Source organism: Zootoca vivipara, chromosome 12 (assembly GCF_963506605.1).
Source record: "Zootoca vivipara chromosome 12, rZooViv1.1, whole genome shotgun sequence".
NCBI lineage: Eukaryota > Metazoa > Chordata > Lepidosauria > Squamata > Lacertidae > Zootoca > Zootoca vivipara.
Window position 1 is genome coordinate 38,761,149 of NC_083287.1, and position 25,455 is coordinate 38,786,603.

General features: G+C 43.1%; 2 protein-coding genes across 11 annotated transcripts in view; one reads left to right on the forward strand and one right to left on the reverse strand.

Annotated features, from left to right (window-relative positions):
* Window positions 1–11: 11 nt before the first annotated feature.
* On the forward strand, window positions 12–20,057 carry PDSS1 (decaprenyl diphosphate synthase subunit 1). Of its 2 annotated transcripts, XM_035129476.2 has the most exons (11): window positions 12–249; window positions 6,768–6,832; window positions 8,902–9,022; window positions 9,147–9,277; window positions 11,039–11,180; window positions 14,695–14,806; window positions 14,900–15,009; window positions 17,039–17,119; window positions 17,691–17,804; window positions 18,060–18,140; window positions 19,094–20,057. In XM_035129476.2, the coding sequence occupies exons 1-11, from the start codon at window positions 85–87 to the stop codon at window positions 19,232–19,234; spliced, it is 1,263 nt and encodes a 420-aa protein (XP_034985367.2). In that variant the 5' UTR covers window positions 12–84; the 3' UTR covers window positions 19,235–20,057. The 2 variants fall into 2 exon arrangements, with proteins under 2 accessions (XP_034985367.2, XP_034985368.1); XM_035129477.2 differs by lacking the exons at window positions 12–249; window positions 8,902–9,022 and having other exon boundaries at window positions 6,548–6,832.
* Window positions 20,058–20,922: 865 nt separating this feature from the next.
* Window positions 20,923–25,455, reverse strand: part of ABI1 (abl interactor 1) — a 93,510-nt gene continuing 88,977 nt past the window's right edge. For all 9 annotated transcript variants that reach the window (XM_035129472.2, XM_035129471.2, XM_035129470.2 and 6 more), the window contains 2 exons: window positions 24,057–24,242; window positions 20,923–22,007 (listed from right to left, as the gene is read on the reverse strand). In XM_035129472.2, coding sequence (XP_034985363.1) covers window positions 21,832–22,007; window positions 24,057–24,242 — 362 coding nt within the window. In that variant the 3' untranslated portion in view covers window positions 20,923–21,831. The remainder of the gene's footprint in view (window positions 22,008–24,056; window positions 24,243–25,455) is intronic.

Genomic DNA, 25,455 nt, shown 5'->3' on the forward strand with positions numbered 1-25,455 from the left:
GGGTTGCCTCAGCTGCTCGGCGAGGGGAGGCGGCCCTTGAGCAGCGGCGGGAGAAGCAGGCCTGGCGCCGAGGACGACGCGGCCATGGCCTTGGGCTGGTGGCACCGCTGCTGCTGTCGCTGCGCCGGCTCTTCCCGTGCGGCGTGGCTCGCCGGTTCCGGGCGGGCCTTGGGCTCCTCGGCTAACGGCGGCGGAAGGCAGCGGCGGGCTGTGGGGCCGGCGGCGCCCGCGTGGAAGGCGGAGGCGGCGGTAAGTCGGGCGGCGCGCCGGGGCGAATGGAGGTCACGTCGGAATGAATGTGAGGAAATGCTAGCGGGATCTCCGGGCTGTTTCGTTTTCAAGCTCAGGGAGGGAAGAGAAGATGCTTCAGGGTTCATAAAATGACGGGGGAATAAAGGGAGAATATTGGGGTGGTTTTGGTGGTGGTGTGTGTTTTTTTCCACCCCTCCTCACACTCCATAAAATGATGCGCAGTAAATTCAGGACTGAGGAAAAGGACTTCCTGCTGCATTTGCTGCGAGAAGGCACTGGGATGATGGCCACCGGCTTGGAGGGCTTTGCAAGGGGATTTGGCAAATCCGCGGAGGATGCTTCTGTCCGTGGCTACTGTCCACGCGAGGCTAAACTGCATTTGCATATTCAGGGCTATCCCCCTCTCTCTAGAGCAGTGGTGCCCAACATTTTTTTGGCCATGCCCCACCTAAGCATCTCTAAAATCCTGATCCCCCCCCCTGACATGTACGGTAATTCTTATTATTCAAAAAGTGAACTGTTCACATGGAGGAAGCCTAAAAGGCCATTCACCGTAAATAACTCATTCTCGAATTGCCCCCCTTAAAAATCAAATTGCCCCGAACCACAGCTCTAGACATTTAAGGCAATGGGGTAGCTTTCTTGCCCTCTATGCTCTGGGCTACTTTGGTCACTGATGCTTGACAAGATGGACATTTTGGGTTGAGGCAGCATGGGATTTTCATGTACACAAAACCTTGGGAAAGAGATGGGGCTGTTTTTTAAAAAAGAGAAATGGTAGGGGTAGGGAGTTAAAAAAACCGATCACAAACCTGAGGGGATAGCTCAGTCTGCAGAGCATGAGACTCTTAATCTCAGGGTTGTGGGTTCGAGCGCCACATTGGGCAAAAGATTCCTGGATTGCAAGGGGTTGGTCTAGAGATGAATCTAGACCACAATGATCCTCATGGCCCCTTCCAACTCTATGGTTCTACAATTCTGAGGAATACTTTTATTTCATTCATTTATGCTGTTGAGATAGCCACCAGCTTGGATGGCTTTAAAAGATTTAAAAGAGGTTGGATGGCCATCTGTCATGGATGCTTTAGTTGAGATTCCTCCATTGCAAAGGGTTGAACTAGATAACTCCCTTCCAACTCTACAATTCAGTGACAAAATAATGGAGGCTAAGGCTATCACTGACTACCAGCTTGATTACTACAGTATTTCCTCTGCTGTTGAAAGCAGCATGCCTCTGAATGCCACTTGTCTGCTTGGCCACTGTGAGAACAGGATGCAAGACTAGATTGGCCTTTGGCCTGATCCAGCAAGCTCTTCTTTTGCTCTTAATTTTGTTTAGAGAGAAGCAGCATAGCTGACTGGGATGTTCATGATACTTGCCAGGCACCAGATTTGGGAAGGCAACTCTTGGTTTTCTTTGTAAGGCTGTAATTAGCCTTCCTTGCGAGCATGAGGTTCCACACTTTCAGGTGAGACTTCAAAGACAAGATAGCAAAATTAGTAACCTTGTTGATTTTAAAAAATAAATAAATACTGATTTTACCATGACCTTCAACAGGTTCCCAGGGTGACGTGTCATTTTGACCCAGAACTGTGTTTAACCTTAACTGTAAACAAGCTAGCTTCAGTAACTATGGATTGAAGTAGGCTTTTCGAAACCAACCGTAGTTAAACCATAGTTATGTTAACCATAATTTGCAATTCCAGGCAACACAACAAACAGAAGTTAATCAAAAGTAGTGATTAAAGCTTCTGCACTGTTCTTGGTCACATGGAAGGGAGAGGGAAGGAAGAGTGTGTGAGCTCAAAGCTCACTCCTGATAACTGTCCATGTGAAATTTCTAGGTAGGAATCTGAGGCTTTAGAGCAGGCATACCCAAACTTCAGCCCTCCAGATGTTTTGGAATACAGTTCCCATCTTCCCCGACCACTTGTCCTGTTAGCTAGGGAACATGGGGATTGTAGGCCAAAACATCTGGAGGGCCGCAGTTTGGGGATGCCTGATTTAGAGCTTGGTGCCATCAGTAAACTGATGGCATGCAGGTAATCTGTTTTCCCAAATACCAGTGTTTCAATGGGGTGTCTGATCCAGCAGTGGGATGAATAAGAGCCAGTAGGCTAAAGCTCAGTGCAGATAACATGGATACATAGAACAGCTGGGCCATTCATCATCAATGTAAAATCCCTTTCAGATGGCGGTCTTGGAATAGAAGCCTTTTACCTGTGTAATATTTGGCTGCCTGTGTGCAATATTCAAGAAGTTGTGCAGTGGGGACAGGGAGTGAAAATATTGCCCCACAATTTGCTGTGCTTTTATGCAAGATGCATTATAAAGCCCTTCAGAATATTGGTAGCAGAGTGTGAGTGATAGATTTTGAGTTGTGAGAAGGAACAACAGTGAACAAGTCAGTACTCATCCATTGAATGGGCTTGGAGCGTGAGAGAAAGTACAGGGACATACAGTTCATTTGCTCTATTCAGATGATTGTGCCTTCATAAACCATGAAAATGAATGTTCGGGGCAAGCATTTCTCCTCCTCCTCTCCTTATACACCATTTTGCGCCAGAAGCGTTTAGTCATGCTACCCACATGGCCTGGAAAGCTGTCTGAGGACAAACGCTGGCTCCCTCAACCTGAAAAGTGAGATGAGTGCTGCACCCCATAGTCCCCTTTGACTGGACTTAACCATCCAGGGGTCCTTTACATTACACCACTTTGGCACTTCATTTGCATTCAGTCATAGTTTCCTGTTTTATTATTTCACTCTTTTAAAAACATTACATAAGAAATCATCATACACAACATAAACACAAAATAACATAAAGTGGATTTAGAAAGACAGAAAAAAGAGGCAAAATTTCAAATCATACACACACACACATATATAAATATATACGGTATATAAATTCAAACACAAAATAGAATTGAAAAAGAAAAAACAAAAACAAAAAACCTGATAAATAGAGATAAGAATAAAGATACAAAAAAGAATAAAAATTAAAAATACTTCCGATTGGTGTTATATCGTTTCTAACCATTTCTAATTATACCCTGTTTTCTTTATTTTATTTTCCCCGCTTTTCACGGGTGAATCCTTCTCAGCTTACTTTTCCTTTATCTTCCCTTTAAACGATATTTAAATCAATTTAGACAAACTACTAATCTATTATTTATACCTTCTTTCTTCAAATGTTCTTCCACTAACTTCCACTCCTTTTGTACTCTCTTTTTTGTTGTGTTTCTTATGGCCGCCGTCATCTTATCTAAATTCATATATTCTACTAATTTGATTAACCAATCTTGGACAGTTGGCACCTCCGTTCCTTTCCATTTCTGGGCTATTACGATCCTTGCTGCCGCTCCTGCATACAATATTATATTCTTCCTGTCCTTTGGTATATTTTCTGGTAACATGCTCAATAAAAATAATTCTGGTTTTCCCCCAAATGTTATTTGTAAAATGCTTTTTAATTTTTCATAAATTTTGTTCCAGAACTCTTGTATCTTTTTGCAATGCCACCAGCAGTGCATGAAAGTGCCAATCTTCTCCTGACACTTCCAGCATCTATTGGAACCCGTCTTGTAAATCTTATTTAATTTCTCAGGTGTTAGGTGCCACCTGTAGACCATTTTCAACATATTCTCCTTTATTGTCGTACAGGCTGTGAACTTCATGCTCTTAGTTTTACTCTTATACTTCATAGTTTCCTGTTTGGTTCAAACAGATGAACCCCTGGCTGAATGTCAGTTATGTTGCTGATGTTATGAATAGGAGATGGCTTTTAGGATTGTGCAGAATGGTTCTAAGTGGTTGTTCCCAAGATCTCCAAGCATCTACCTTAAAAGAATCTTTGGGGAGCCCATGGTTCTAAAGCAGGGATGGGGGACCTGTGGCCCTCCAGATGTGTTTGGCCTCCAAGTCTCTTTAGCCCCCATACAACATGTCAGGAATGATGGGGTTGTAGTCTTCAATATTTGGAGGCCCTGAGGCTCCCAAAGCCAATTCTAATGGCTGCTTTAGATAATTTTTTAACTTAACCTTGAGTACACAAGAACATGCCTCTACTGTACTTTTAAAAAATTGTTAACATGAATATCCTGCCTTTTCTGCAAAGGAACTTGGCAGCAGCTAGTAACATAAAAGAGCTAAATATATTAATTAAAGGTATAAATCTAAACAAGCCACAAACAGCAAATTAACAATAATACAGAAGAAAAAGCCACCCCCAATACAGCAGCTCAGAATCCCAAGTGCCCTCTGAAATGAAGCTGCTTGATACCAAAGGCTGACAGCAAAGCTGGAAGGATGTTCTAGCACCTCAGTGTGGAAAAAGGCCTGCTCTAGATCAGGGCGGCCCAACTGTTCATACCAAGTGGGTCCTTTGACACAGAACCTGCAGGTCGCATGCTACCTTGGTAGGGTGGGGAGCGAGGCTGCGGTTTGACACACATTCCCCCCTAGCCTTTGCACTGCCCTCCCAAAGCCAGCTAAGCAAGGCATCCGGCTTTGGGAAGCAGTTGTGAGGCTCTGGCAGGGTCCTATAACCTTCCTACCTCCTTCCCAAAGATGGGAATGTGCTAACTAGGCTTTGGGAAGGTGGAAGGAGGACTCTAGGACCCTATCAGAGCCCTCACACCTCCTTCCCAAAGCCTGGCGCCTCACTTATCTGGCTTTAGGAAGGCAGCATGAGAGCTGGGGTGGGCATAAAATGTTGCTGAGGGTCGCCAAAAAAGGCCATGAGGGCCATTAATTGAACCACCCTGCTCTGGATGATCCCATGCACTTGTCTGGAGAAGGCTTGGGCCACCTCAGAGCTTGTGTAACAGCTTTCAGATTAGTTTCATAAGATACCACTTTGCATCAGAAAAAAGAGGTGTGGACTTAAACTAGTTTAAAGTAGTTTAGGGAAGGAATTGCAAAACTTTATGGTTTTGTTTTATAACACTTTCCCTACAGGAGGAAATGTTGTAAGAATTAAGGTGTAATAGAGTTCAATAAGGTTAGTTTGTATGTAGTTTTCTGTTTTAGGTTTTGAGGTATATATAACATGTATGGGCAGACAGGCTAGTAACTATTGCTGTCTTGTTTGCACGGCACGTATTAATGCAGCCTTGGAAACAAGACAACATTATCACTTGCCTTGGTTGCATGTAGGTTGAATTAATGCAACTCACTCTATATGGGGCTAACTTTCAACAATCTTTGCTTCAGAAGCTTCTGTTCACCCAGAATGCAGCTACAAACATGTTGGCGGGTTCTCACCCACATAATCACATTGCACCTATCCTGTGACAGTTGCAGTACAGTCATATCTCGGTTCAAGTACGCTTCGGTTTGAGTACTTTCAGTTTAAGTACTCCGCGGACCCGTCTGTAAAGGATTAATCCACTTTCCATTACTTTCAATGGGACAGTTCGCTTCAGGTTAAGTACGGACTTCCAGAACCAATTACACTCATACTTCAGGTTAAGTACGCTTCAGGTTAAGTACAGACTTCCGGAACCAATTGTGTACTTTAACCGAGGTACCACTGTAGTACCACTGCTTGCTTTCAGGCATATTTCAAAGTGTTTGGTCATTATCTTTAAAGCCCTAAATGACTTACGGTAAGTCCTGGGATTGTTTCCTCCCATACTGTCCTGGATACTCCCTAAGATTGTCTCAACCTTTTCTCAAACTTTAAATGGGTAAGAAACTCTGCTCACTGGCATTTTATCTGGTAAAACAAACGATTAGAGGTCTTGGGGCTGAAACAACCTCAATCCTAAAATCAGAAGGAGAGGGTCTTTTCTGAATCCACAACCGCAAGGGTGGAAGCACAGCTGAGTGGGACAAGAGAAGGGGCCTTCTCAGTGGTTGCACCCAGACTATGGAACACCTTGCAGTTCAGTTAAAACCATTTTCTTCCAACAGGCTCTTGCAAGTTAAGACAATGGTCTTACAATTCTTTTAACTGTTGGCACTGTCTTTTTGGAATTGTTCTGCATTGTTTTAATGAAATTATAATTTAGAATGCTGTAAGATGTCCTAAAGGGACCCAGGTGGCGCTGTGGTTAAACCACTGAGCCTAGGGCTTGCTGATCAGAAGGTCGGCGGTTTGAATCCCTGTGACGGGGTGAGCTCCCGTTGCTTGGTCCCAGCTCCTGCCAACCTAGCAGTTCGAAAGCACGTCAAAATGCAAGTAGATAAATAGGAACCGCTACAGCGGGAAGGTAAACGGCGTTTCCATGTGCTGCTCTGGTTTGCCAGAAGCGGCTTTGTCATGCTGGCCACATGACCTGGAAGCTGTACGCCGGCTCCCTCGGCCAATAATGCGAGATGAGCGCGCAACCCCAGAGTCGGTCACGACTGGACCTAATGGTCAGGGGTCCCTTTACCTTTTTAAGATGTCCTAAGTAGTGTATTTACACTAGAAGGCAGAATATAAATACTCAGCTAAAATATAAGTTATGTGAAATGTGGCTTGTAAATGAATGCTCACTTCTGTTTCATTTCTTTTTTTCCTTTTGACAGAGACCTGATTTTCTTGGGAGAAGTTCAGCTCTATCCATTTTAAAAATTCGTAGTATATTTTGCAGGTAAGTTGAAGACCTTGTCATTGTATTGCACCATATATAGGAGTGTGTTTTAGGTAACCTGGGTGAATATTTTTAGAAGTCCTACAGTTATGGGTGCTATCATGATCTATATAATGCCGTAAATTGATACTATAGAACCAAAGCAGGTTCAGGGAAGCAATTTATACATTCAATAAACTAACTGGTATGGGATCAAGCTATTCTCTCTTCCCCTTTGTGTTATACGACAACACTAATAGTTTAAGTGCTCGTCTTCTATTTCATAACACTGATTTGATTTCGAATTCCTCCTTGCATGTTGTAACGTCTTTGGGCTGGATCTTGGAGCATATTCTATTAAAAGGACCTCCTGCACAAGCCTGCTAGGATAGCAACCCACCTTGTCTTTGAACATATAAAAGCTTCACCAAGCAACTTTACTCCTGTTTTTAAGTGGAAGCTGAAGAACCAGTGGCAAGATGTAGTAAATAAGTGCAGTAGGAATGTCAGGCCAGTAGCATGCTCCTTAAGTTGAAACAATACATAGATTGAGGTAAAATGTGTCACTTAAGAATCAAAAGAAGGAAGTTTCCCTGGCTCAGCTACTGATTGGTAGGGATTCTTATCCCAGCGTCACATATTGAAGGGAAGGCCCCCACTAAATGCGCCACTTGCAGTATTCGTATTCACCTCATTCTGAAACACATCTTTCCGAAGACACCACATTTCTTAAGTGCGCAGCAAGTCTTTCTGCATACCTAGTTGTGTGCTCCAAACATGGCTTCACTTCTGGGTGACAGAGTACAAGCTGTATTCATGTTCCTGAGATTTATTGCCCAGCTGTCCTCTTCTGAATACTGTTTGAATTATTGGGAACAAGCTGCTGCAAGAATTCTTCCGCATTTGCCACAAGATTAGTGTGTGGGTGCAACATGGGTCCACTGCTCCTGTACTATAAGCTCAAATAGGCTTGTGTGCACAAGTTCCACATAAACAAAATGAACTAGAGTGGTACCAGATATTCAATTACATATTGAGTGCCTTGATTGCAGCAAATATTCATTGGTCTATAATTACCAATTATGGTGTAGGGTGTAATAAAGCAAGACAATAAATCCGTATCTTTTGACCACCAAACTAGATGTTTGGAAACTGACTGCTTTTAATGAAAGGGCTGGTGCTGTGCTATTTTTATTGTAATTATGTGTACACACACAAAAAAAACCTATCACGCCATAGCTCTAGCACATAGTGCAGATGAAATCTTAAATGAGACCTCTGTTTTGTCCTGCCCCACCTTTGCTGCGAAGCTCAAATTTTTACTGTTCGAAAGCCTGTTGATAGCATTTTACAGGTTACAGCTGTCTAAAGGAGCTTGTAGAAATGTTCTGAAAGTAAGAAAAAATATTTCAGCGAAAACTTCAGCTTGTTAAAATACATACAGTATGCCAATCCGCCCTCAACAAATTTATCTTGCGCTCTCTCCTCACCAGCAGCCAATTAGGGGATTATCCCCCCCCATTTCAAAACACCATTTTCTTTCCTGCCCTCTCCTATATCCACATTACAGCATTTGTCTACTCAGAAGTGAACCCCATTAAGTTCAGTGACTAATTTAAGTACCATCTAAGGAGAGGAGTGATGGGGTAACGTAACAGTGTCGTTGAGGTGAACTGGCAGGTGCAGGAATAAAAGTTTAAGAAAGGTTTAAGAAACCACTGAGAACTTTGGGTGGGAATCTGTTATGGATGAGAGCAGGCACAGAACTCGGGGACAATTTCCCTACCTCTGCTCTTGCAGCTGTCCAGTAGGAAGGGGCATGGAGACATGAACACCAGTACAAGGTGCTGCAAAGGCTTTTGGGATATAGGGTGGTAAGTACAAAGTAGGTGAGAAGTGGGCCGGGGGCGGGGAGAGAAAGAAACCAAACTCTTGTGATTTTAAGCATGGTTTGTTTAATAAATTCTGCTTTAGCTTTGGCTTAGCACAGCATGCAAATCAGGCCAGTATTTTGTATGCTCTGTAAAATGAAACACAAATCCAACCTGTATTTTAGCTTTCTAAATTCTTTCAAATAATACTATCGCCAGGTTTCACCACACAACGCTGCAATTGCACAGCTGTGGTACAGCAGTTAGTGATGAAAAATATAAGGATCCTTTTAAACTGGGAAGGAAAGACTTGAATAATCTCTATGAAGATATTAAAAAGGTAAGGGCTCTTTGGTGAAGGGCTGTAATGGATCTCTCTTCCAAAGAGGCATAACATAACATTGCATCAACCTATTTCTAGTCTTACTGCTCAACTTTAAAACTGCATTTTTGTTTGTTTACAGGAATTATGGGTATCTACTACAGAACTGAAAGAAATGTGTGAATATTACTTTGATGGCAAAGGGAAGGCTTTTCGACCAATGATTGTGGTGCTAATGGCTAGAGCGTGCAATATTCATCATAATAACTCCGGGTAATTACCTAACCTTTATTTTTAAACTCTTACAATTTCAAATCCAGCTTCCTTGTCTCAAAAAAAAAAATTCACTTGCTAGCAATAACAGCAGGAGTTAAGCAGCATGTTTGCAACTGCATAATTTATGCATTTTTCAATATCTTTCCCAAACTGTACACAGCATTGCAAAGGATGCCATTGTCGCCCTTCTGCCCCTCAATTTCATTCTAAAAACAAGCCAGGAAAAGGCCAGAATTTCATTAGCCCAATATATAAATATCTGGAGTTGTTGGCACAAAGTGTCCGCAGCATTGAGCATAGTATATGGGAACCTTTGCACCAAATTGTAGTGTGGCAGAGCAGTTGCTCCCAGTGTTTTTTGGCACACTCATATGTGACGCATTAGGAAACTGGTATAAAAAGCAAGGGAAGGAGCAGCAGGCACAGCTCCAGGTGAGTCTAAAGTGGCTGGATGGCAAGGAAAGGAAGTGTGGGATGTACGGTGGTATTGCTCGGAGTGAACCTACTGTAAGTAATAGACCCAACTTAATCATGTTCATTAGTTTCAACGGGTCCTCTCTGAATAAAACTTAGCCCTTCCAGTGCTGTCCTAACCATGTCAACTTGGGAGTAAGTCCTGTAGAATTCAGCAGGTAAGTGGGGTAAGGATCGCAGCCACAGGCTGACTTGATGCCCACTTTATAGCTTTTGGCTATAGAAAGGTATTTGCTTTGTTTTTGTTTTTTGTTTGGTTTGGTTTTTTGTTGGGGGGGGGGTGTTCAGTAGGACAAGCTAATATCTTGTCCCCTTAGTGATGCCGTTGGTGCTCTGGGAAATTCACTGGCCAAGTGTTTTAAATTTCACTGACAAAATGTTCGAAGTGGGTTTTTAGATAATCTGGCACGGGGTTCTGTTTCTGCAGGGAAACTTTTAGCAGAGGTTGATGGAGATAGCTGCCTCTTTGCTCCTGTCACCTGGAGGCATATTGCCATGGAACAATGAGAGCTCCATTTTTTGCTTCAATCGCTAATATTCAACAATATATTCTGTCTCAGTCTTCCCCAGCCTGGTGCTCTCCAAAGGTTTGGACTGCAACCCCCAGCCCCAGCCGAAATGGCCATGCTAGCTGAGGCTAATGGAAGTGGTCATTAAAAATATCTGGAGGGCACCAGGTTGAGGAAGGCTGGCATGTATAATCCCTTTTAAAAGCTAGTTTAGTGGCCAGCCCAACCTTCTGTGAAAAACTGATTTCCTGTGTTTTACGAATAAATAATTTCAAGTTTGCTTCATTAGCTAACCAAGTTCTTGCGTTCCATATAAGAGGGAATAATTTCTCTTCATGCGTTTTTCCTGCACCGCTGTGTACTTCTGTAAATTATTATTAAATTTATTACCCAGGTGCCCTTCTATAGGGAAGGAATGCTCTCCTGGGCCACCCCCCCCCAAAAGAATTCTTTGGGCAGGGGCCCCTCTGCTGATCTTAACACCCAAGACAGTCTGTAAGGAAGGTGGTCTGATGATGATGATGATGATGGTAATCATAATAACTTTTGACTTCCCCATACCTGTTTATAAAAACCAACTGCCTGATGCCGCTGGAGAAGAATTGGATTAAGTTTGGATGAGGAAGTGAACTACAGAGACACTGAATTTCAAACTATTTGTCACAAATGCAGAACAAGTCATTGCTATCCAAAACTGCATTTTCCTGAGCTGGTGAAGGGGTCCTAGCGTGCTTGGTTTGCTCAGCTTCCGCTGTCTCTTTCACTCCGATTTTAGGGAAGTACAGGCAAGCCAGCGTTCTATAGCAGTAATTGCAGAAATGATCCATACAGCTACTCTCCTTCACGATGATGTTATTGATGATGCAAATTCACGGAGAGGAAAACAAACAGTCAATCAAATTTGGGGGGAAAGGAAGGTGAGTGTGTTTGTAGTAATGCAGTGATTTATTTATTTTTTGGATTTGGAGGCATGTTTACATGGGAAGCTGTAGGTAAAGTATACAGGCTGTGAGAATGACTAAAGCAAACGAGGCAGGTTTTACCTATTGCTTTTAAGATTAAATAATTACGCGTGTTTTTTATTTGCAACAGTTTGTTAATTGCTTGCATGCTTTTGAATTGCACAGAACATTTGACATGCAAAATTAAATACGCTTGTTCTGCATACAGCATAGTCTAGCCAAAAGTTGAGCACTTCCTAAAATGAAGTGGCAAAAGTGTTCCTTGCACCCGAAGGCCTGCTTCATAATTTGCCAACAAAAGCTGATCATATAAAAGGTCACATTCAGAGCTTTTAACTTTCTACAGAGTTAAGCACTTTAAGCCTGTTTGCTCCCATTCATTCCAATTGGAGATATTTAAGCACATGCCTCTCACTATCTCATTGAGATCAATGGGACGTCAAAATGCTTAACTTTTACTGGGTACAGGTAGGTAGCCGTGTTGGTCTGAGTCGAAGCAAAATAAAAAAATTCCTTCAGTAGCACCTTAAAGACCAACTAAGTTTATATTTTGGTATGAGCTTTCGTGTGCATGCACACTTCTTCAGATACACTAGAAACAGTGTACTGGGTAGAGCCCAAGCAATAATGTGGATATGATCATTCTCTGAGACAAACACAGCAGTAGTTCTAACCAAGCTTAAATATTTTACAGCACAGTTTGAGATATTCTCCCTGGACCTTTTGACACTTATTCGGGTGGGTGTGTGTAAGAGGTGCCCCATCATACTTTCCTGAAAATGGAATCTTTGAATTAGTCCCAAGAAGCAGGTTTAGCAGAAGGCTGGAAAAACAGGAAATTATCTGAAGAGAAGCTGATAAGATAACCCGTCTAGGCAAATACCTTGAATTCTTAGAGTGTTGCTTCCCCTTTCCTTATCTTGTGGGTGGAGTGATTAGAAAAAAACCAATTTATCCAGGGGTGGCCAACACAGTGCCCTCCAGATGTTGTTGGACTGTAACTCCCAGTGGCCAGAAAAGATGACCAGTGATCAAGGGTGATGGAAACTGTGGTCCACCAACATCTGGAGGGCACCACATTGACCATGCCTGATCCAGCACTTTCTTCTGCAGAATGTCCTCCCCACCCTTTGTCTTTTGGCCCCAGTTTGTTACAGCCCTGCTGCCCACTCACCTCTTCCACTTTCCTTGAATTCTTGAAAGAACATGTGAGCTAGAATATGGGTCCGAATTGCAGTAGTAGTGGGGAGATGAGACAAGATAACAGAGCAGGAAGGGCAGTTCAGATATGTGTGTGTCAGCTGGAGCAGAGTTTAGGTTAATGAAAGGGGTTCTTTGAGCCGAGATCTTGCTGTGTTTGTGTCACAATCTTCCCTGATATCCAGTGGGAAATAAAGGAGCACATCTTAATGGTGCACCTGCTGGTTCCAATTTGCTCTAATCCAGCAATGGCGCTTCATGGGCGTAACTGACACTGATGCTCTTTCAGGCCCATTGACTTGGTAAGCACACCTGTTGATCTGGCTGGGCTGGGCCTCCTCATCTGCATGCAACTCAGCTGGTTTGGAGGCATGAGAAGGATATGGACTTAGCCCTGTCCTTCAACCTCCGTAAGCGAAAGCAGCCGTGGAAAATAATCTTGGTCTGAACAATTAAAAGCTGTACTTGGCATTTCAAGTAATAAATATGATGGCTGAAAGTTATTGTTCATGGCAGCCTTGGAATTATTTAGCTGTTGGGGATATTTTATTGTTTCTTTTTGATTAAATGCTTGTATTGGTTTTTTTGTCTGCTGCTCTGGGCTCCTTTGGGAGAAAGGGCAGGATGGCTTTTCAAATAAATAATAAAATCATCATATGTAGCAGCTGAGCTGACCTCTCTTTACACTGCTAGCAAGCATAATAGCAGACTCCTGGCTTGGAGGATCTATTCTGTCCCTTGAGCAGCCATTGTGGCGTGAGGTACCTTCTACTGGTGGCCCATCTATACCCATATCTAGACAGGAATAGCTTGGCTCCAGTGACCTATGCTGTGGTAATCTCTAGGTTAATTGCCACAAAGCACTGGGCACAGGGTTGCCCTTGAAGGCTGTTTGGAAACCGCAGATGGTGCAGAGGCATAGCTGCCAAGTTTTCCCTTTTCTCACGAGGAAGCCTATTCAGCATAAGGGAATTTCCCTTTAAAAAAGGGATAACTTGGCAGCTATGTGCAGATGGCAGTTGCCAGGCTGCTGATGAGGTGGACCATATTACACCAGTATCGGTACAACTGCAGCTGCTGCTTACACCTTTTTTGGACCCAATTCAAAGTGCTAGTTTTAACCTATGAAGCAGCAGTGGGGAACCTCTGGCCTGCTGACCAATCTTGATACATCAGGCTTCCCCTCAGGCTTCGTCAGCCTGCCAGACTCTTTGGGGGAAGGCACCCTCACCTTATTAGGACAGATAAGGGCATGGTTTAAAAGGAACTATCAGAAGCTTCAAGTAGGCTCCTGATTGTTCCTCTGCTGATGGGTGGCAAGAGTCTGCCGAAACCGCTTCCTTTGCCTAGCATTGCTCTTTGAACTTTTGAAATTGGAAGTTGAAAAAGCAGCGTGCAGCAGCCTCCAAGGAACTTAGTATCACTGTGTGCCTGTCCATTCCCGTCCTGGGAACAGGCATGGGCAGCCAAAGAAAGCATCCCTTTGGGAAGCAGCTACCTTTTAAAAGGATCAGCTATGCAGGGGATTCCTTGCGAGTAGCCGGTCCTCCAGAAGGCCAGTTTTTTTTCTCTGTCCTCCTGATCACCTGAGGAAAAACAGCTGCCTTTTCAAAGGATTGTCAAGACAGTTCCCCTCCCCGCACCCGCTCCCATTTGAGCTTCCAGAGGATCAAACAGGAGTGTAGTCTGAAAGCCCTTTCCAATAGCAGAAGTCTTTTAAACAGCATTGAAGGTCCCAACAATTGGGACTTCAAAGCACATCACTTGCCATCATAGTGATTGACAGGGGCAGCCCTGTCAGGGATAACAATCTGGCCCACTACCCAGAAAAGGTTCCCCTCCCCTTTTATATAGCCTTATATGGCTTGGGACCAAAACATCTGACTGACTGCTTCTCCCATCAAGAATATAGATGGATATTACAAGAGTTGTCTAGTGCCAAGAGAGGCTCAGAGGTGGCAGCAACATGGAGAGGCTTTTCAGTGGTGGCCCCCACACCTGTGAAATGCTCTCGCTATTGAGGCCTGCTTGGCACTGACATTGACATCTTTTTGGTGCCAGGGTAAGACTTCACTCTCCTTCAGGTATCTGTAAAGGGAATACCTTTGAATAAATCTGGAGAGAAAAAATAAATCACACAAAAATGACTGTAAATTGAAAACGCCTCTCTCTTTCCCCCACCCTCCTGCTGCATTAAAGATGGGGGGGGCAACAGTTTCATTATTGTGTGTATGCTGTTTCTCTTTTAAAGCAAATTATTCTTTTCCAGGCAGTCCTAGCTGGGGATTTCATCCTTTCTGCGGCCTCTTTAGCATTAGCACGTATTGGAAGCGCAACCATTGTTTCTGTGATAACGCGTGTGATTGAGGATCTGGTGCACGGTAAGGCATTTAAACAACATCTCTAGAAGCAACTGAGACGTTTTGTCTAGGCAGCAGTTGAATAACAGTGTTGGACTCTTCATCTTTTTTTAGGCGAATTTCTTCAGTTGGGTTCCAAAGAAAACGAAAATGAGAGATTTGCTCACTACCTCGAAAAGACCTTTAAGAAGACTGCGAGTCTTATAGCAAACAGCTGTAAAGCAGTATGTACGTTCCGTCTTTCTTGTTGTTCATATACCATGACGCATCAGTGGGAAACTTGGGGGGTTTCGCAGCCTTTTCACTGCTTTCTCTTACTAGCTCTTCAGGCTTAAGGGGCCCCAAATCCTGGAAGCCTCTCCAGTGTGTCTCATGCTGGAAGGAGTGAAGCACATCAGTAACTCAGCACTCTTTGCTCATCTCAGTCTCACAATGTTAGGAAATGAGTCAAAGGAGGATATTTTTTTTAAAAAAACTATGTCTTGATGGCTAGTGCCATTGGTCATTGGTGGCTGCTGTACTTTGCCATTCCTTGTTGTAATGCCATTCCTTGTTGCATCTTTCTTTCTATGCATCTATTTTGGAAGACTTCCTTACTTAAAGTGCAGTTCTGAGTAGACAGGAGTCCTGTTGAATTCAGAGGGGCTTATTCCCAAGTGGGTGGGGTTAGGACTGCAGCTTAAAACGTCCAAATAATATATTGCCAAAACTTCAATGGGTATAAAGCTGCATTTTTAATCCTGGTTTGGCTCTTCCTTTGTCACAATGGCTGATTTCCATATTGGTTTCAGATACTCACTTGTGCTGTTGCTTAAACTGTACTAGAGACACTTGAGCTAGGATGCAGAATTCCCTAGTATTATTCATTCTTATTGCTATTAGCAGACCTCTAGGGTTGTTTAAGTGTATAGTGTGATGCACATTGGAACAAAATCCTGACTTCACCTATCTGCATCGATGAGGTCTGTACCCAAAGGAGTGAATAACCATGATATTGAGTGGTGGATAGTTCATTGAAAACATCAGCTCTTGTGCAGCAGCTGTGAAAAAGTTCAGGTATTGGGAATTAGTAAGAAAGGGATTGATTGAAAATGATGCTGCCAAGTGTCACAGTGCCCCTGTACTCCGTCCCCATCACAAGAGCTGCAGTTCCCAATGATGTAACAGTGAAACCTTGTTCCCAGGATTCTTTGGGGGAAGCTATGACTGTTCAAAGTGGTCCAATACTGCTTTAATTGTATAGTGCAACCCTAGTCTAGTGCTTTGTCCTAGATGTGTTAATTCATGCAACTGTTTGCATTAGGGGTGGGATTTAACATGGTGTACCTGTCTGCCAGTGTGGTGTAGTGGTTAAGAGTGGTAGACTTGTAATCTGGTGAACCGGGTTTGCGTCTCCACTCCTCCACATGCAGCTGCTGGGTGACCTTGGGCTAGTCACACTTCTCTGAAGTCTCTCAGTCCCACTCACCTCACAGAGTGTTTGTTGTGGGGGAGGAGCGGAAAGGAGATTGTTAGCTGCTTTGAGACTCCTTCGGGTAGTGATAAAGCGGGATATCAAATCCAAACTCCTCTTCTTCTGAATATGCTGCTTCCCAAGGGACATCAGACACGATCACTATAGCATCTCTCTCTCTCTCACACACACTCACTCACTCACTCACTCACTCACACACACACACTGTGAAGACCAGCTTGTAGCAACTTCAGTGCAGAAAATGGCTGCCTCAGGCATACTTTGCATGTAACAATCACCTATTTGACAGTCGTGTCCACTTTTTACATTGTGTTTTGTGAATTTAACTCTGCCCTTTTTGTGGAGAAGAAATTGCTTTCGAGTTGCTGGCAATTGCTGGGAGCAGAGTTGCCTCATATGACATGGCTGCCATTGCATTAGTAATTAGCAAACAATCAGTTTGCAGCCCATCATTCTATATCTTGGAGACTCCAAGCCCTGTGCATGCAGTGAAGTTTGGCCATAATGAATATTTGATATATCCAATCTAAATTCATATATATATATATATATATATATATATATATATATATATATATTTAATGCTGTAGTTCAGATGGGCCTTGTGTTCTTTTAAATAGGTCTAGTTTGTACGTGCCTGGATGTATAAACAGGGACCGGGGATGGTCAACAGTGCAGCTAATGAAGCCTGTCTTTTCTCTTCAGTTGTTTACTATTAATGTGATGCATATACAAACAGTGCATACTAATGACAGAATTCTTCTGTTTTTCCCCTTCAGGTTTCCATTCTAGGCTGCCCTGATCCAGAGGTGCATGAGATTGCATTCCAATATGGAAGAAACATCGGGATAGCATTTCAGGTAGTATATAGCAGGCACGTCCAACTCCCAAGAGACTGCGATCTATTCCCAGTGTAAAAATTCTGGAAGTGATCTACCCATGAAGTGGGGGGAGCCAAAGTGGTTGAGCTTTTTTTAGGGAGGAAAGCTTAGCTTTATTTTGGGTGGGGGGGAAACATCGCTCACCTAGAACGACAACACAGCGGCTAAATACCCATTCCAAACAACGGAAGAAAAGAGCAATGGCAGCCGGGGGGGGGGGGAGAGACTTCCACTCCATTGCTTAACGCTGCCACAGATCAATAGGGATCCTGTGATCGAACAAGATCATCTGGGGATCGACCTGTCTGACATCTCTGGTATATGGGGATACTAAGGAAATAAATAGGCGAAGAAACTAGCTTTTAGACTTGTGAGACAACAAATGACCGGGGCCAGTGCCATAAAGCAGTAAGATCAGCAAGCTTAGACTGTCCCCTGTTCAGCAGGCAGGAAAGAATTGAAAACTAGATACAACTATTATAATTGTTATGAACTAATTCTTTTTAAGATCCTTGTTAACTGGAATCAAGGTGTGTCTGTTTGTTTGCAGTTGATAGATGACGTTCTGGATTTTACATCCTGTTCTGATCAGCTGGGAAAGCCAACGTCGGCAGACCTTAAGCTTGGTATAGCCACTGGTCCTGTCTTATTTGCTTGTCAGCAGGTAGGATTAATATACTGTCTTCACCCCAAGTTAAACTTGTACTGCTGGCTACTTGAGAGAGATCTATTATTGAAATTTAAGGACGAGTAGCGGTAGAAGCACTTCATGTTACCTTGTTCAAGCTGTATGCCTGCCTTTTCATAAAAATGCTTGTGAGATGTTTATAGGTGAGAAAAGATAATAGGTAGTTCATCTCTCCTATTGGTTGCTAAGCTCTTGCATTTTGGAGGAAGTTAATGTTTTTCTCCTTCTCAGTTTCCAGAAATTAATGCCATGATAATGAGACGGTTCAGTTTGCCAGGAGACACTGAACGTGCCCGGGAGTATGTATTACAGGTAAGACAAGACCAGACTAAAATAAACACTAGCTCATACATGTATCTAATATTGCTAGACAATAACGTTCAGTACAATAGATTTATTAATAGGAATTCATCTGGCATTAAGTTTTATGGTTATTTTTGAAGCCCTGATGTAGGATTCTAGCCTTTACTCTTAACACTTCATTTTACAAAGCAAACTTATATTGGGTATCACCTATCAATGAGATGTGTGGTTTTCTCCAACAACTGAAACACGAACTTCAGAAGTTTTAGTAAGCCCCCTGTTATAATATTTGTTGTAAGGTATCTTGAGCAGGGTATAAATATTTCCATAAGGTGACTGTTTGCAAGAACAGACTTTCACCATTAACCTCCTATGGAGAACAGGACCTGCTCACCCAAGCTGAACACTTAATGCAGAAAATGTGAGCATGATACGTTCCGTCCAGTAAGCATTAGTGTAAATTAGTTTTTGTGCTTCTCCTTTCCAGTGCACTCAGCTCTGTTGTAATCTAGATGTATTACTTGAAGCTTTAAGTACAGATAACCACCTTGGAGGAGTGTAGAGGTAGTCGAGCGCATTCAAACATTTATCAAAGGCAGACAGCGTATTTGCTTGTCCCTCAGCTTTTAAACTGCTTGCAGCATAGAAAAGCTGCCTTATGGCAAGTCTGACCACTGGTCTATCTAACTTAACATTGTCTACAGTGGCTCTCCAGGCTTGCTGGCAGCGGGTTTCTCCCAGTTGGTTCTGGAGCTGTAAAAGGTCCCAGATTCAATCCCTAGCATTGAGCCCTTGAGCTCTGTAGAACGGTGGTTTGGGACAGTTCTAAAAACACCTTTGCTAAAATTTATGTTATAGAATCAATTTCAAAATCTGACAGAGAAGAGGAAGCAAGAAATAATGCAATGGCCTCCTAACTTCTCTACTTAAAAGTCTTTGGGTCTTTTTCTTTTCTTTTTTAGAGTCATGGTGTGCAGCAAACGACCTACCTCGCCCAGCGCTACTGCCATAAAGCAATGAGAGAGATCAGCAAGCTCAGACCATCCCCTGAAAGAGATGCCCTCATTCAACTAGCAGAAATAGTCATCGCCCGAGACAAATGACACAGCTGCCAGAATGAGTTGTAATGAAGGAGATATTTACCAGACTGTGCCTAAAGCTACGTGGTGGAATATCTTGGCTTGCTTCCAGTGCAGTTACCAAAATTTAAGTTCTCCTCACTGAAATAAATATAACTAGGTTTATGAAGTAAAAATGTTTTATTGAAGGAAGCCATACAAAAATGATGAAACAAGATCAATCTGTTAAACTGGTAGCAATGCCTTGTGCCTGTATTTTTAATTGGGGGGGGGGTCTTGTTTTTGTCATGGGCACTGTTTACATCATTCAATATTGACACCCAAGGCCACAATGAATAAATACAATCAATGTGTTGAAAATCACTTTTGCAAACTCCTTGGTGTGTGCTGGGAGTATAAGAAAGATACTAAGAATGATCTAATTGCCTATTAGTTTCAGAGTACCAAGAATATTAAAGGAGTATGGTTTATTATAAAAAGACCACATTTTTTGGTAAATAAACAGGTTATATACAATTTTAAGATTTCCAATTTATAAAGGGAATACAGATAGTTTTTACGGATTGCTAACTGATCTCAGAAATAACAGATTAACAATTAGGAAAAGGCAAGAAAGCATTTAATATAGTTAGGTTTGTTTAAGGTAAGGCGGCAAGGGATGCTTCAGTATTTAATGCCACACTAGAAAACAACTGTAACCACTCGAACAGCCAGTACACCTGCTCTTTCATCATTTAATTTTAATACCCATTAAGACGGTTCAGTCCAAATAAATCTTTACTACATACAGTAAAAAAAAAATCCCTTACTAAATCATAATCTGCCTTAGATTATCTAAGTAATACAAGTTTTGTACAAAAGAGACAAAAAAAAGTCACCTGACGTTGTGCTCAAAATGGAGGTGTCAAAGTGCACGTGTTGCTTTCTTAGAAGAGCAAAGTAGGCTGTGACTGTTCATGTCCTTCCCTGTGTGAGCTGATATGATTAGCTCCATTCAGTAGGACACCTGGACCAGCATCATCTCGCCTGTAGTATCTGCCTCCACCTGGACTCACATGCTCCTTGTATTTTGTGGATGGCTGTGGCAGCAACCGTCTTTAAATACAGTGATGTGGACAAGTCAGTAGCAAATCCCTTTGGTGCTACAACGTCATCTTAGCAGGACATGCAACCTTGCACGTTTTAAGTGAGGTGGCGAATAGGACAGTGACTTGTGATAAGTTTCCTCACAGCTCTGCACGTTGTGGAATGTGTTAAGATCGGAGAACTTGGTAGCCTCATAACCAGGGCCAAGTGGCTTCATTTCATAACCGCAGTCACCCAAGCTGGTAAAGGCAATCACCCCTAAGGAAGCTCCGCTGCCAGAGTAAAAGACTACTGGGTGGAGGGAAGAATGCATTGTTGATTCCTGGTGTTGCAGCTGCAGTGCCAAAGATGCAATTAGATGGCATGACGTTGCCCTTCTAATGCTAAATCAGCACTATCAGCCTGGACAGCTCTGGTCATATGTGGATAGCTGGGAATAGGCACAGATTTCTGCTGCGTGTCAGTCCCCAGCTAAGTCTAGCATCCGAGAACTATCGGAAGAGATGTTAATGCAATTTCCCAGGCCCAGGACTCCTTTGCCCTGCAAACTGCCCTATAAGCCTTTTAGCACTGTGATCCTCTGTTTAAAAGAGTAAAAAAAGACATGAGTTGCAAGTGTCTAGCAGTTATCACTGTCACAATGAATGAAGCCAAATAGTTTTGTGTAATTTTACACATCATGAGCTTGTAGAAACTTGGTTTCCTATCTCAGAGGATGCTAAGTTTTGCACTTGCATCAAAATTGTCTCTGCTTAAAAGGGGCCGGGGGATTTTTTTCAAGTCAATGTTTTAGTATTGCTTTGCAAGGCAAGCCAACAAATTAATGCACAAGACCTTTGGTTCACTTACGTATTTATGAATGGAAAAATTCAATGCAAATTTACTCATAAAAAAAACTCAGGTACAAATTACACATACATCATAAGACCACCCATCTTTGATTCAAATGGACACCTTAGAGACTCAAATGGACTAATTGGAATAGGCTTTGTGAAAGAGTACTCCAGGCAAAAGATTACAACAAATTGGAAGCATCTTGGATTTTTTGGAGAGAAAAAAGTATAATTCAATACATAAGTTTGTATGCATGCTTTTAAACAAATACTATAGTTTGAGGATGAGCAAGAGTCTAAACAAAGGTAAATGACCAGCACTATCAGACTTTTCAATCAGATTTAATGTTAGTCTAACATAGTTGTTAGTTTACCATGCTGCACTGAAAAAAGAAAATAATGGCACAATTTGAATCATGAGTCATTAAATATTATATACCCTACTTCCCCAGAATATTTAGGCTGGTCATAAAAATCAACAATGCATAAGTAAATAAGCATAATCAGTAATAAACAGTTGCTCGTTTTACAAACTCTGCAGAGACAAATGCTTACAGATGAACATTCAATCATACCATTTAAACAGTATGGCCTGAAAGGATGGGCACATTTTAAAAAGCATTAAGACAATTGTTAACCTTTTAGTTACCCTTTGTAAATAATTATGGCATGATTGAATAAGACCTGACCTGAAGAGAGAATTTAATCCGCATAGTGCATGATTGACTCAACATAGTTTCCAGGAAACAGGCCAGTCACTCTGTTGCAAACACCTTCATACCAGCCGTCATCATTCTTCTTTATAACATAAATGATTGCACCCTCCATGAATGACAGCTCATCATCCTTGTCCTTTGTGTAGTCATATATGGCAACAACTGGGAATTGGGGAGAGAGACAAAATTACTTTTGCTGTAAGTAAGTGAGTCACAAAGGCGCTTGAGTTTGGGGTGGGGGCTATATTGCTAATTCAGCCACTTCCTAATCTAACTTGCAAACCAAAATTACAAAAAGGGCAGGCGCACGATAATGGCAACATGAAAAAGACTAACCTGAAATTTAAATCGAAGCTTCTGTATTCTAATCATAATGCAATCACTCTCTCTACTACTAAGTCCCAAATTCAATCCCTGGTACTGAAAACCTGTTTGATGCTTTGGGAAGTGGTGGCAAGTCAAAGGACATAGAATTGGAAAGGGACCACAAGGGTCATCTAGTCCAACCCCCTGCAATGCAGGAATCTTTTGCCCAACATGGGGCTCAAACCCATGACCCTGAGATTAAGAGTCTCATAGCAAGTGAACTACCAAGCTACATGCAAGACAATTTCATTTTGTTAGCTTGCGCCCAGTTCTCCAATCTGTTAAGGTCGTTTTGAATTCTGATTCTGTCTTCTGCAGCATTAGCTACCCCTCCCAGTTTAGTGTCATCTGCAGAATTGATGAGCATCCTCTCAATTCCTTCATCCAAGTCATTTATAAAGATGTTAAACAACAAATGGCCCAGGACAATCCTGCAGCACCCCACTTGTCACTTTTTTCCAGGATGACATGGAACCATTAATGAGTACTCTTTGGGTTCGGTCAGTCAAATCCACTTAACGGTTACCTCATTCAACCCACATTTTACCAGCTTCCCCACTGGTAAAATGGACTTTGTCAAAAGCCTTACTGAAATTTCCCTGATCCACCATGTTTGTAATTCCATCAAAAGAAATCAGATTGGTCTGGCATGACTAATTTTTGAGAAACCCATGCTGGGTCTTAGTAATCACAACATCCTTTTCTAAATGCTCCCAGACCGACTGTTGAATTCTAGGACCTTTCCTGGTATTGATGTCAAGCTCACCGGTTGGCAGTTACCTGGGTCTTCCTTTCCCCCCTTTTTGAAGATGGGGACAACATTTGGCCACCTCCAGTCTGTTCTCCTCTCACCTGTTCTCCAAGAATTCTCAGAAATAATAGACAAAGGCTTCTGATCATGAAGAAAGTTTCTAAGCATGTGGAGATAAACATGCTTTGAAAACATCTTCAAACCTTTGCACTAATCAGACAAAAATCTAAAGAGTGGGTGCCTCTGCCTCCTTCCCCACTTAACCCTTAATGTGTTCAGACGAGCGTCTAAGCACAGCTTTGGTGACACATTTCAAACAGCACAGATTATTTAGATCTATTCCAGTCTGGATTCCAGCCTGGCCATGGGACTGAGTCACCCTTAGTCGCCCTGATGGAAGACGTCTGCAGAGAGCAGAGCTTCTTGAGCTCACTACAGCTTTTAATACCATTGACCATGATAACCTCCTGGACCTGCTCTGTGGAAAGGGAATTGGGGACACTGTGCTGCAATAGTTCATGACCAAATCCAGAGGGCAGCACTGGGAGAGTGCTTTCCAGATCCCCGGCATGTATGCTATGGGGTGCCACAGAGCACCATTTTATCCCCAGATAGGAGACACTGTGGGTGATTGGTTCCCCCACCCAAGAAACCTATCCGTCGTCTGCCCAAGACAGGACTGAAGTTCATCTGAAGGAGCAGGTACACAGTTTGGGGTTGCTTCTGGAAACCACTTTGTCACTGGATGCCCAGGTAGCCTCAGCAGCTAGAAATGCCGTTTGTGGACTGGGAGTGTGTGACCACAGTAGTTCAGGAACTGGTGACTTCAAAAATGGATAGCTGCAATGGGCTCTACGCAGTGCTTCCCTTGGTATAACATCATCTCAGTAATTTGTATAAGCAACCCTATAGGATAGGCCAATATTACTGTCCCCCATACTGCAGATTTGCAGACGGGGTGGAGAGGGAGGATATTGTACAGGAATACACGGCATGTTCGCAGCAAAATTGGGATTTGGAGGTTAAGCCTCTCGTTTTTAGCCCTGCTGTTAAGGGGCTGATCTGCTGCAGGCACAAGCGTGTTCGCCCATTACCTTTCTCAATATAGCTTTTAGGTGCCCAAGCCGGATCGCCGTCTGCATATGGGTCATTGTACTGCACGACTGCAGCCTCCTCATCTTCATAATCCACAGGTGGCGGAGGTGGTGGCGGCGGGGAGTCATCAAACATGGGCATCTCATCGGGAGGCGGCGGTGGCGGTGGAGTTGGACTGTCGGCAACTGGAAAGCCAGTGGAAAAGAGGACCTCTTGTCAGGTTTCGTGCATATGCAAGTAGACACGTGATCAGGGACCCACATCTTCTATCGGAAGCTAACGGCATGCACTACCCATACCATGCACAGATTAGAAACAAAAGCTCTGCATGTTAAAATGCTATGATAGATGGGCTTTGCAGGTTACTAGCAGCCACGTAACAGCAGGTGCCGTTTTCCACGCAGACACTCCAAGGCATCATAAGCGGCACGCTAGCGGAGAAGAGGAAGGGAATTCACTCAATAGCTACACATTCCAAGGGCTGCTGAATATTGCAGCCCGTTATCAAGCGTGTCGTGTGTGGGCTCAAGACAATTTTGTTACTTTTGCTCTGGGTTAGCAAAGTACCTGAAAAACAGAGAAAGAGCCATCGCTAAGAGTCCTGGCTTGGTTATATCCCACTTTAACATTCACTGATGTCGATAAGAAGAACAGAATCAAGGACAGAATTAGAATCAAGAGCCTGATGCAGACCTTGGAGGTCATTTGTGCAGCATCTGCAAGGCATCATTCCATGCCTACCGGATGTTGTCCAGCATCTGCTTAAATACCTCCAGTGAAGCACCCATCTCCCAAGACAGGGTGTTCCACTGCTGAGCAAGTATCTTCTCGATCGGAGGTTTTCCCTACACTTTAGCTGAAACCTGCTACCCTACAGTTCCCACCCATTGGTTCTAATCCTGCCTGCCCTATAGCGCACCAGAGAACAAGTCTGATCATCTTCTGTGCTCCAGCCCTTCAGGTATTTGAAGACTGCCAACACATCTGCCTCCTAATTTCCCTCTTCTCCAGGCTAGACATACACAGCTCTTTCAACTTCCTCATAGGACTTGGGTTTCCAGACCCGTCACCCTCCTCTGGACCCATCCCAGTTTCCAGAAGAGAGGCCTGTCTCAGTAAACGTGCAAGATGAGCTCCAGCACTTTCGTCCTCTAATAAGAGGGTGAATGGCTGCCTACTCTCCAGGGAGCCTCATCGCAGTTCTGCAAACTATCCCTGCAGGGAGAGAATCCTGCATATTCTCAATCATTTACCCCACTATGCACAAACAGATGCTATTCTGAGTAAGAGAATTTCACAACGAAGTGGCTGCGGCTCAGTTCTCACGTAACACTAAGCTTAATCATGGCTTAGCATGAGCGCACAAAGATTGGGGCTCCTGGTGAGAAGATTGTGGAA

What these genes read in the sequence shown, in the direction of transcription:
- PDSS1 (XM_035129476.2), top strand. Translation starts at nt 85, where the DNA reads ATGGCCTTGGGCTGGTGGCACCGCTGCTGCTGTCGCTGCGCCGGCTCT. An exon ending in TAGCAAACAGCTGTAAAGCA is followed by an intron (nt 15,010 to 17,038) that starts GTATGTACGTTC and finishes TTTCCCCTTCAG; the next exon opens with GTTTCCATTCTAGGCTGCCC. An exon ending in ACATCGGGATAGCATTTCAG is followed by an intron (nt 17,120 to 17,690) that starts GTAGTATATAGC and finishes GTTTGTTTGCAG; the next exon opens with TTGATAGATGACGTTCTGGA.